Source organism: Amblyraja radiata, chromosome 7, assembly GCF_010909765.2.
Source record: "Amblyraja radiata isolate CabotCenter1 chromosome 7, sAmbRad1.1.pri, whole genome shotgun sequence".
Classification (NCBI taxonomy): domain Eukaryota; kingdom Metazoa; phylum Chordata; class Chondrichthyes; order Rajiformes; family Rajidae; genus Amblyraja; species Amblyraja radiata.
The window spans coordinates 41773968-41786747 of record NC_045962.1 but is presented as its reverse complement, the minus strand read 5'-3'; the positions used below and the strand labels follow the sequence as shown (position 1 = coordinate 41786747).

At 45.9% G+C, this 12780-nt stretch overlaps 1 protein-coding gene across 1 annotated transcript in view; it reads right to left on the bottom strand.

Moving 5' to 3' along the window:
- The window catches only part of spag16 (sperm associated antigen 16), a 677853-nt gene that overhangs the window by 596738 nt on the left and 68335 nt on the right, over positions 1–12780 (bottom strand). The window contains exon 3 of the mRNA XM_033024314.1: positions 6009–6055. Within this exon, the coding sequence (XP_032880205.1) occupies positions 6009–6055 (47 nt within the window). The remainder of the gene's footprint in view (positions 1–6008; positions 6056–12780) is intronic.

Sequence of the window (12780 nt, the reverse complement as noted above, 5' to 3'; positions counted from 1 at the left end):
AGAACCTTAAACTCGTCCCGTTCATAGGGGTGTTGTTCATTGGATGCATGTGGTGCGCAAGACAGTGTCAGCAACGAGCATGTCTTTACCTTTCTTGTAAACAATTTTGAAGTCGAGCCGCTGGAGCTGCATCATCGTACGCTGCAGTCGTGTATAGGTTTATTAAGGATGGTTACAAGTGGTTGGTGGTCTGTTTCGACTGTGAAAGTATTCCCGAAGATAAAGTCCTTGAATTTTGAACAAGCGAAGACCACGGCTAGCAGCTCTTTCTCAATCTGCGCATAGCGCTGTTCGGTGTCCGTCATGGTGCGGGAGGCATAAAATACAGGTAGTACAGTCCCATCAGCAGACGTTTGAAGGCAGGCTGCGCCCAGCCCATATCGTGAGGCATCGCAGATTACCATGACAGGACGCTTCAGGTCGAAGAATGTCAAGGCTTGGACTTTCAAGAGTCAAATGCTTGTTGATGTTGCTGGAACCAGGTCCAGGCAGTGTCCTTCCGAGTGAGTTGTCTCAGAGGCGAACTTAGTTCGCTGAGGTTCGGTATGAACTTTCCCAGATAGTTCACCATACCCAGAAAGTGTTGTAGGCTAAACACGTCGGTGGGGGCTGGCATTTCTGTGATGGCAGCAGTTTTCTTCAGGTCGGGCTTAAGGCCATCAGAAGTGAAAACGTGTCCAACATATGTGACCTCTGGAACCCTGAACTTGCATTTATTAGGGTTGAATTTCAGGTTGATCTCACGTGCCCGGTCCATAATACGCTTTAGGTTGTTGTCATGCTCCGCTGTGTCTCTGCCATATACCAGGATATCATCTACGATGATGGCAAACGGGAGTCCTTGGAACAGCTGTTCCATGTTTCTTTGAAAGACTTCGCTGGCCGAGTTGATGCCGAATGGCATCCTGAGAAATTTAAATCTGCCAAACGGTGTGGCAAACATGATCAGGTTTGATGACTCGTCATCTAGTGGTATCTGCCAAAACGAGCTTTTTGCGCCAAGGACGGAAAATACTGTTGTGCGCCCGATCTGTGCAGCGACGTCCTCGACAGTTCTCATAGGATAATGTGGGCGCTTGATGGCAGCGTTCAAATCTTTTGGATTAATGCATACACGGAGCTCGTCTTTGTCCTTCTTAAGGGTGACAACCATGGTGGAAACCCAGTCGGTAGGCGCGCTGATTTCGGCTAGTACGCCCATGGAGACCATGTTTTTTAGTTCAGTCTCAATTCTGTCTTTCATGGCATGTGGCGCACGGTGGGGGGCACTGCCGGCTGGGTCAACGTTGGGGTAAATTTTAATAGGTCACAGGCAGCTTGCCTAGCTTGCCATCGAATAGATCAGGGTATCCTTTTATCGGGTCCTCAGATACTAGTAACTTGTGAACGGACCGGTCAAAGGAGACTAGCCCTAAGTCTTGGCACGCATGGATGCCCAGTAGAGTCACAGAGTCAGATTTTAAGATATAGAAAGTTAGATTTCATCTGGTGTTTTTCAGCACGCATTTGAAAGTAATTCTTCCCAGAGGATACAAAACCTCCCCCCCATAAGCATGTAAAGTGGAGCTGTCTCTAGTCAAAGCCTCATTATTTCTTATCTTGTTGTAGACGGGCACAGACATTACATTCACGCGGGCACCGATGTCGAGTTTGGCCTTCACAGGCTTGTTATTAATTGTCATTGAAACAGAGGGATCCAGAATCTTATCAGCTGTGTGAAGGAGTGCAGTCGACTCCTCGTATGTGCTAATTGGATCATCCTCGTGGGCAGAGTCGAGCTGGTCCTGTGAGTCTGGAATTGTTTGGTTTTGTTGCAACAGGTGCAGATTAGACGCTGAGCTGGATGGTCTGTTCCCACGGGACTGGCAAACAACGGCGAAGTGATTCATCTTTTTGCAGTAATTGCAGGGCTTTCCGTTCGCCGGACAGAACGATCGTCCCTTGATGTGGAAATAGTTACAATTCGGGCACCTTTGAGGGGGCTCAATGGCAAATCCCCGGTTAGCCGGTTGAGGAGGTTCATTCATAAATCTTGTTATCGGTCGGCGTTTGTCGTCTGTTGAAACCCGTCAGGTTTATGATCTTCTTCTGAATGTCAAACTGGTCGCTTAGTGGGGCAACAATCTCAGACGTTCGACAGGCATCTACTGCTTGTTCAAGGGTTAAATCAGCATTCCGCAGTAACTCAGTCCTTAGCTTTTGATCGGTCATACCACTGACAAGCTTGTCCCTGATTAATTCATTCGACATGACCTGAAAGCGGCATCGCTGAGCCATATATTTCAAGTCGCAAATAAATCTTTCCACAGGCTCATCTGCTGGTGGCTCGCGAAGAATTTAGCTCTTTCTGAAATGTGCTTTGAGGGTAGGTCGCATATTTCACTGAATTTACGCAGTAAAACGGTGGGGTCTCGCATAGTCTCAGCAGGTACAACTACCTGATCGTTGGCATCATGAACGGCTGGTGCGTATTCAAAGGTCCGCGCTCTCATCATGGCTTCGGGTCCCGCCAGGTTAAGTAGGAGGGAAGCCTTGACAGCATCTGGTTCATTTCGGTGTACGATGTTGATATAGTGTTCGGAGTCTATTTCAAAGAGCCTCCAATGTTCCCCGATGTCAGAATCGAAGATAAGCTTCGCTGGCTTTCTGCACGATTGAGCCATGGTGATACAAGTGAAACTGATAAACTAATAAAACCCGATATACAGACGCAGTGGGTTACTCCAAGCTTTCCGACACCATGTAAATTAGCAAATTACACAGTCTGGAGTTTAAAGTCATTTTTAATTAATACACATAATATAGCGGTACAGCAGGTTGTTAATTGCTAGTTCATCGTCACTGCTTTCAAGACTGCCTAGTGTAGGAAGTGGGTGTTAATATAAAGCATACAGTAAGGTAGGGTTAGTGATGCTATTTCTACTATGATTGGTTCACATGCAATAACTAATCTACACCAAGGTTGTATCTGGACTTCTTATAGACTTCTGCATCGCCAGACCTGAATGCCCAGGATCTGGTCTTCAGAAGAATACGGATCTCATGGGTCATCAAAGGCTTCTGGTTAGGAAACACTCGGAAGGTTTTTGTTGGAACGCAGTCCTCCACACATTTCCTTATGAAGTCTGTAACCACTGTGGCGTATTCATGCAGGTCCGTTGCAGAGTCCTTGAGCATTGCCCAGTCTACAGACTCCAAGCAGTCCTCGAGTTGTTCCTCTGCCTCCCCCGACCAGCTCTGTTCAGTCCTCACCTCTGGGGGTGCTTTCTTCAATTGCTGCCTGTATGCAGGAAGAAGCAGCACCACTGAATGGTCGGATTTTCCGAAATGAGGGCGAGGGATGGAGCAATAGTCGTCTTTGATGGTCGTGTAGCAATGGTTGAGGGTGTTTGATCCTCTGGTGCTGAGCAGACGCCCCCTCCTCTCCCTTTTCCCAGATGCCAGTGTACGGTCCATGCGATGGATGGAGAAACCAGGCTGAAATGCTGAGTCTGGGGGTGAACCATATCTCTGTGAACACAGAGCATTCCCTCAACTCCATTTGGTAAAGCAGCCTTGATCTTAAGTCCTCTACTTTATTTTCAAGGGATTGTACGTTGGCTAGTAGGATGGTAGGGAGAGGGGGGTCGAAGTCCTCTGCGCTTCAGTCTGACCTGATGTCCTGCCTGGCGACCACGCTTCCGGACACTATGGAGGCCTCCCCGTTGCTTCCAGGTACTGTACTTACTGTACCTGCTGTTTCTGCGACCCCGCGCTGGGACGGGAATTCCCTCACAGTTGGCAGCTCCAGCTCCGTTGCGATCGAGGGTTCCCTCATAGTCGGCAGCTCCAGCTCCGTTGCTGCTGAGAGATCCTGCCCATCTGCCCCGGAGGTCTCCACGGTGTTTCTAGGTACAGTACCTGTGATCCTCAGCCGGGTTGGGTGTTCTCGACCGATCGAGGGATCGCTTACAGTCTGCAGCGGGAGATCGCGATATCGCTAGTGCCGTTAGATGCACGAGCAGCTGTGAAAAACTGTATTTTATTCTGTTCTGTGGCGCTGCTGGCAAAATGTCACCACAGGCAGGCGCCATCTTGTTGAAGATTCAGACCAAATGTATTTCAATAAAACATCAAGGATGAAACATTCAATTCTAGACTCCTATTGTTAAGATACAGGAAAATAGGGAAACATAACAATACAAAATAAGATAAAAAGGATTGAAGACACAAAGACAAATTAAAACTAAGAAGGCACAATGAGGAAAAGGCAGTAAAAATTCTGGAAAAACATTTCAAAATATATAAAGGGAAAGAGGGCAAGAATGGTAAATTTATAGATACCATCAAAAATCTAAACGTAAGCTTGTGTGTGAAAGAGTAAGCAAGTGTTACATAAGAGGTCCAAATGAATAATTGGCTTCATGGAACAAAAAGGGGAGGCTTAAGGTGAAAAATACTAAGTCATAAAGTCAGAGCTATACAGCACAGAAACAGGCCCTCATCTCAACACGTCCATGCCAAACAAGTTGCTTAACCAGTATGTAGAAATGAGGAACTGCAGATGCTGGTTTATACCAAACATAGACACAAGGTGCTGGAGTAACTGAGCGGGTCAGGCAGCATCTCTGGAGAAAAAGAATGGGCGACATTTTGGGTCAGGACCCTTCTTCAGACTGAAAGTAGGGGGTGAGGGGAGGAGTGTTGAGTTGGAAACGAGAAAAGATCAGGACCAATCAGGGACAGCCGCAAATGATCTTGGGTAGGGTGGTGCCCTGGGAGGGGGAGGGGGGGGCACCAGTACAAACAGCAACCCTCTTTAATGCCAAGCTACTCACCAGAGTGTTAGATCAGACACCCGTGCACCTGGTTTCCAGCACCTTTCTCACTTCCATCTGCAGTTCAGACTTGAAAGTTGGATCCTAATGCCTAACCACGTTAGTTCCACTTAACTGCACCTGGCCCATATCCCTCCAAACCTTTCAAATCCATGTACCTGTCTATGTGTCTTTTAAAAGTCACAATGGTACCCGTCTCATCCACATCCGCTAGCAGGTTGTCCGCATATGCAGCACAGTTTTAAACTTTTCCCCCTCACATTCTCTAGTTTTAGACTCCACTTTCCTCAGGAAAAGACAGCAATGAGCCACTTTATTTATGTCCCTCATGATTCTATCACCATCCTATCATCAACTAGAGAGCGATCCTAACATCCCATCTACCACTTTGGAGGCCTTCAGACAATATTTTATCAGACTTTGCCTTGCACTAAACATTATTCACGTTATCCTGTATCTGTACACTGTAGATGACTTGATTGTAATCATGTATAGTCTTTTCACTGACTAGATGGTACACAACAAAAACGTTTTTCATAGTACCTCAGTACAGGTAACAATAATAATAAAAATGAACTAAATCTGTAAAAAGTCATCCCTCAGACTACTACGCTGCAGGAAAAAGTCCTAGTCTATCCAGCCTCCCGAAATAACTCAAACATGCCAGACCCGGCAAGATCCTTGTAAATCTCTTCTGCACCCTTTTCAATTTAATTACATCATTGCTATGTTTATAAATGCTAAACAGACAGAAAGGGCATGTTAAAAAGTCATTTCTAAATGCGGATTCAATTCAGGGAATCAAAAGGTGACTACATTAAGGATGCCATTTCTGCTGGGGATTGCCGTTCCTCCTCCTTCTTCTGCTCCCTCAGCATCTGGTTCCTCAGCTTTTGGCCTGATATATAAGCAGTACCTCTGTTCATTTCAATGTGGTTGGAGACCATCATTAAAAAGGTGAATTGGCACTACCTTTGATTGTTATTTATTTACAAAGGTCTGATATATTTTATTAACATTTATATCCAAATACATTTTTGATTATTTAAAACAATTAAAACTGTTTAACTTTGAATAGCAAAGACATTAAAACAGGGAAACAGCTTTGATAGTTGTGTGATTTATCCTTACGACTCAAAATTAAACAAAAATATTTAACATTTAATTTAACTTTCAAAACATGTACTGTACCTCTTCATATTGGTAACCATCTTCAGGTTCTTCTGTAATAGTAACCTCTAAAGTATGGGTGAAGTTAAGCATTATACACGATGATCTCAGCGGACCACTCACATCAAAACAATAGTTAGTCAGCCTGAGTGGAGGACCAAATACAGCACAACCCAGTTCTTTATTTTTAAGTTAACCTTTTTATTATTGTGTTCATAGTTTCCCACAGTACAGAGTTGGGTGAAGCAGATAAACTCCACCAGTTGGTAAAAGATTTATATGATTGACCTGCCACTTGAGAGCAGTTGCTTATTCTTGTAATGTCTGCCTCTAATTAAACAGCACGAAAACAGACCATTCAGCCCACCAAATCTGCCGACCAGTAATCCTGCACATTAACACTACTCTTCACTAGGAACAATTTTTACATTTATACAAAACCAATTAACCTCCAAACCCGTGTGCAGTGTGGGAAGAAACCGAAGTTCTCGGAGAAAACCCACACAGGTCACGGGGAGAACGGACAGACTAACACCCGTAGCCAGGATCGAACCCGGGTCTCCGACGCTGTAAGAACTGCAAGATAGCCACTCTATCGCTGCGCCACTGTTCCGCCTTGGCACATGGACACATTTTAAATGAATTAGATTCAGATCATTTTAAAATCCCATTATTTTGTTATTAAATATACCTCATCACCAGGGGCGGAAATCCCGGGGGGGGGGGCAGTGGGGACACGTCTCCCCCATGTTTTAAGAGACGTGGGATGTCCCCCCCCCCCCCCAATGATTTGTAATCCGTATTTTAAAACTGTTAAAAAAAAGCGATTAAAAATCTCCGCTTTCCGCGAGACAGTGAGGGTGGGACTGATGATCAAGGGCTCCGATTGGACGAGAGAGACGTCGGTCAGCAGGCAGTGAGGGGGGGGGAGGGGGACCATGATGATTCAGAGCGATCATTGGAGGAGGGAGGTGTCGTTCAGAGGCGGAAGTAGGGGTTGGGACTGAGGGAGATTGAAGGAGGGAGACGTCCGTGGAGCAAAGATCATAGAGCAGAGCTTGAATCAGCCCATACGCAGGGCTTTTCATCGCCCGGCCCGGCCGGCCCCGAGATCTTCCACAGTCCCGTGGTCAAATTGCTGCGTCAAGGCGATCTAGGCCCCCGATGTTAATGCGGGCCCCCACGATTCGGGGCGGACGAAGCTGCTGTTGCTGGAGTTCGGAGTCGGTCACCAACCAGGTCAGCTGCCGATGTTACCGTCCACAGGGCCCATGGCCAAAGCCTCGCCTTTGTGCACATGCGCACGCGGCGGCCAATAAATTGTGTGTGTCTCCACCCCCCCCCCCTCCCCATGTTTTGAGGGCGATTTCCGTGCCTTCTCATCACATTGACGCCTTTGAGGGGGGGGGGGGGGGTTAAAACCCGTTTTTCTTCCGACCTGGCCCTGAATTATATTTTGTTGGAGTGCAAGATGTTGCTAAAGAATCGTTCCGACGGCCGTTCTGTGTGTTTTAAAAGTCCCCGACAAGTTAATCGCTGGAGTGATTTTAAAATCAGCTTCTGAAGCGGTCAATGCCGACAACGGGGCCGGATTTTATGTAGGGGACAGGTAAAAGAAAGTAGTTTATTTTTATGTATAAAAGTGTTTCTTAAGATGTATTTAATTCACATTTTAAGTTGCGAAACGGTGATTTAGTCCCCGAACGAACCGGCAGTGTATTTGCTACCGATATGGGGACTAAATCACCGTAACCTCAACGTTCCAAATGGCCCCGTTCCAGAAAATTCCACTCGCACGCTGATTTAAATGGCCATTAATTTACAGGTATTAAACATTAAATTCCTTCCATTTGGCCTATAAACCCATGACAATGAGATTTAAAAATTATGTTATATTGTGAATTCTTGTGTGAATGTTATTTGGACACTTAGGCTATTTAAAAATGTTAATCTATTCTTAAGAAATGGATAGATGTTTAGACCTAGTAATTGAATTTTGTAATTAGCTACAATCAGGTAACTAACTAACTAACTAACTAACTATATGCTTTAATTTCAAGTCATCTAAGTAAGATTGTTTCATATTTGTTTCAGAATGCTTCAATCTATAATAACTGAAAATTTATTTCAGTTCTCTTAAATTTTAAGAAGGTTATGGGCTTTTAAATGTTCTCGATCACAGCTTTCGTGTTAAGTCAATGAAAAAGCAATAGGGAACAAGATGCCAATTTCCGAGTATGAAAATAGCCATAACTTTTTTTAATACTGAAGATATGAAAGTGAATTAGGTGTCAAATTAAACTTATTTTTATGCTTTATCTGATGGGGTAAATTAAAGACTTGATTTTTTAAATCTCAAAATTTTGTAACATTGCTAAATCAAGTGCAAAAACTAGAGCTGATTATTTTCCCATCTATTTCAGAGATCCCAATTATATTGCATATGCATTACAAATTTACAAGGATCATTCAATTTAACCAGTCCGTGTTGTTACTTATCCTCCTTGTTGGCTCCCCGGCTCCCATATATTTATTTCTTGTTTTCCAGAATCATGGCGTGTAAGTTTTGGGAGAGACTGTGTTTTGAGGCTGAACTCAGTGATGGCATGGAAAGACAAGGTCTTTTTTAAACTTTCTCCGTTGGTCTTAGTGTAGTCGGGGTGGTTGTTGGCAGTGATATGCTCCTCCTACAGATTGTGGGAGATCAGTGAAATTTCTAAAGTCACTGGCAACTGCACCTTTGCGAAGCGTGTCGGCTTCTGTTCGTGACTCACTACATGAGGGAACTGGAACTGGATGGTGTCAGATCATCTGGGAGACTCAGAGCCCCTTAGATAGGTGATATAGAGAGGTGATCATACCCAAGATGCAGGCCTTCTGTCCATTCCCCTCAAAAACAAGGATACTATTTTGCATGTAATAACAAGGAACTGCAGATGCTGGTTTAACAAAGATAGACACAAAATGTTGTAGTAACTCAGCAGGTCTCATGGCAGCTTCTCTGGAGAACATGGATTGGTAATCTTTTAGGTCAGGACCTTATTTCGACTGATTGCAGGGGGGTAGTGGTGGGAAAGAATGCTGGGAGAGAGGAGGGGTAAAACAGAACGTGGCCAGTAATAGGTGAATCTGCAAGGTTCTTTTTAGATTGACAGATTGTTATACAACAGCCAGAGATGGAAAGACAGGTTGAGCCCAAAACGATAAAGAGTTATTAATCCGGGCCTACGGTAAGGAGTCGTCACTTCCCAGTGACTACCCCTTCTTCCATCTCCAATATTCTTCGTCCTCTTCGACTCCCCCTGCTGGCCTTCAACACTCTCTGGACCTTTGAATTTCCAATTTCCGATGAGACATCAACTGTGTTAAATTCTCCACTCCCCTTACCCACTCCAATCTCAACCCCTCTAAATGCACAGTCCACTGCTCACTTCACAACAATCCCAACATTTGTTAAACTCTGGCTCTAACACCTTGTCATGCCGACCTCTTGAGCATGACCCCACAGACGAACAGCAGACCATTGTCTTCCAGATGGTTTCTGATCTCATCACAGTTGGCGATCTGCCCTCCACAGCCTCCAACTTTATTGTACCAAAGCCTCATGCTGCCCACTTCTATCTCCTACCTAAAATGCAGCCACACTTAACTCATCTTCACATGTAAATCCTGGCCAAAACGGAGCTAAAATAAAGTAAAGGATTTATGCATCTACAAGGCATGTTAGCCTTTTTCTGTAAGAAGCCTCAAGCTGCAAAATGGTGCCAGGAAGTCTAGATCCCAGATCAATACATCAGAAAAGCTGAGGTCCAGATGTCTTCCCAATTGATAAAATGTATGAGGACACTGCAGATAAACTCTAAGGTGGTGGAAGGTGCATTGTTTTGATTGGATTGCTGCAAAGGGATTGTAAATAATGTTGCAGGACAGTTATCTTGCTGTTTGATGATTGGTTGAAGTGTGAAGCCCTGGCTGAATTGTTTGTACTGCCTGGGTAAATGTTGCATTATTCATTTAAGCTGACTACTTTCCAGAAGCTTCTGTAGAAACATTGTATTGGGACTCTTTGTAGTTGGGTTGGGGGACTGTCAATAATACTTTAATGTAATAAATATGTGTGATTAGCTTGTAAGCGGAGCCACCCCTAAGTAGTTCAGCCCCTCAGGGTTCGTTGACCTATAAAAGGTGTCCCCCGCTTGGTTGTGATTGTTCAGCCAGGGGCTCGTATCCTTCTGATTGTTGTGTCGGGGGTGGGATTGTTCCATTGGTCGAACACACCACGAGGAGGAATTAAAATATAATGTGATTTGCTTTTGGAACTGTACAGTTAAAGGATGCGATATTAGACAAATGCTTGTAGTTTATATAGGGGTGTGGTTTTGTATGATAATAATAAGTGGTATAATTTCATTTCTGTGTACAATTTTGCTTGCGTGTTTGGAGCTCATTTGCATGTGTTTGAATTAAGGTTGCTCTGGGTATAGGAAATGGGCTGCGGGAATGTGTTTGATTGTGTTTGATTGTTTCCCAGAGCACCTTAATCTTTGGATGATTGAGGATGGTTAAAACTGTAAGAGTTGAAATTGTGTGGATTTGTGGGATAACTTGGATACTAGATTGAAAAGATTGTGTGGATTTGTGGGTAACTTGGATACTAGATTGAAATAGCCTGGAGCGAGATATGACGGAGGATTTTGAAAGTCCATTGCAATTGATATGCAATGAATTTCCACAGAAAGCAGAGAAATTGAGAGACTTTTCAGGGGCATTGAATGAGAAATTAGGGGTCAAATTATGGCCGAAGGGAGGCATTAGAACAATGAATTTCCCACGCTGGCTGTGAAACACCCGACCCGACTGAGGAACCCAGGTACGGTACCTGGAGACCCCGGGGTGACCCCCAGAGCCGACGGGCTGGATCTTCCAGGAACAACGGAGCTGGAGCTGCCGACTTTGAGGGAACCCCCGTTCGTTACGGAGCTGGAGCTGCCGTCTGTGAGGGAATCCCTGTTCCAGCGCAGGTCCGCAGAAACAGCAGGTACAGCAAGTACAGTACCTGGAAACAAAGGGGAAGCCTCCATTGTGTCCGGAAACGTGGCCGACGGGCAGGACTTCAGGTCAGAAGGAAGCGCAGGGGACTTCGGCCCCCTCTCCCTACTATCCTACTGGCCAACGTACAGTCGCTTGAAAACAAAGTGGAGGACTTAAGGGCAAGACTGCTTTATCAAAGGGAGCTGAGGGAATGCTCTGTGTTCTGTTTCACAGAGACATTGCTCACCCCCAGCTCCCCAGACTCAGCGGTCCAGCCTGAAGGTTTCTCCATCCACCGTATGGACCTTACCCTGGCATCTGGGAAAGGGAGAGGAGGGGGCATCTGCCTCATGGTCAACTCTGCGTGGTGTTCAGACGTGGCAGTCCTTTCCAACTCCTGCTCTCCACACCTCGAACATCTGGCGGTGAAGTGCCGTCCCTTCTACCTCCCAAGGGAATTCACCTCCATTATCCTGACAGCGGTCTACATCCCACCCCAGGCAGATGTCCGTCTGGCACTGGACATCTGCGTGTGTCAACAAACACCAGATGTCTTACCCCGAGGCATTTACCACCATTGCTGGGGACTTCAATAAGGCAAACCTAAAGAAATCACTCCCTAACTTCCACCAACATGTCTCCTGCTGCACCAGAGGACCTAACACCCTCGACCACTGCTACACCACCATCAAGAATGCCTATCGTTCTATCCCTCGCCCTCACTTCGGTAAATCCGACCATACCGCGGTGCTGCTTCTTCCTGCCTACAGGCAGCAATTGAAGAGCGCACCCCCAGAAGTGAGGACAGTACAGAGCTGGTCGGGGGGGGGCAAAGGAACAACTCCAGGACTGTTTGGAGTCTGTAGACTGGGCAATGTTCAAAGACTCAGCAACGGACTTGAACGAATACGCCACAGTCGTTACAGACTTCGTAAAGAAATGTGTGGAGGACTGCATCCCTACAAAAACCTTCCGAGTGTTTCCCAATCAGAAACCTTGAATGAACTTTGAGATCCGCACTCTCCTGAAGTCCAGACACAGGGCATTCACTTCCAATGACACAGTGGCCTACATGAAGTCCAGATACGACCTTGGTAAGGCCATCAAAAAGGCCAGAAGGGACTTCTGCTCCAAACTGGAGGATGAAACAGATGTTCGGCAGCTGTGGCGGGGCCTGAATGCAATCACCTCCTACAAGGCGAAACCAGGAGGCAGCTCGAATGTCGGCGAAACTTCACTCCCTGACGAGCTCAATGCGTTTTACTCACGCTTTGATAGGGAGAATACTGATGTGCCTTCCCGATCCCCCATTCGCTGTGATGGCATTTCAGTCTCAGTCACAGAGGCCGACGTCAGGAAATCCTTCAGAGGGGTGAACCCCCGAAAAGCACCTGGACCTGATGGTATACCCGGTCGTGTTCTAAAAACCTGTGCGGACCAACTGGCTGGAGTTTTTACGGACATTTTCAACCTCTCACTTCTGAGGTCTGAGGTCCCCACCTGCTTTAAAAGGGCATCAATTATACCAGTGCCCAAGAAGAGTAAGGTGACGTGCCTCAATGACTATCGACCAGTGGCACTAACGCCGGTGGTGATGAAGTGCTTTGAGAGGCTGATCATGCAGCAAATCAACTCCTACCTCGACAAAAACCTGGACCCACTGCAGTTCGCTTACCGCCACAACAGATCAACGGTGGATGCGATCTCGCTGGCCCTCCACTCCGCTCTGGACCACTTGGACAACAAAAACTCATATGTCAGG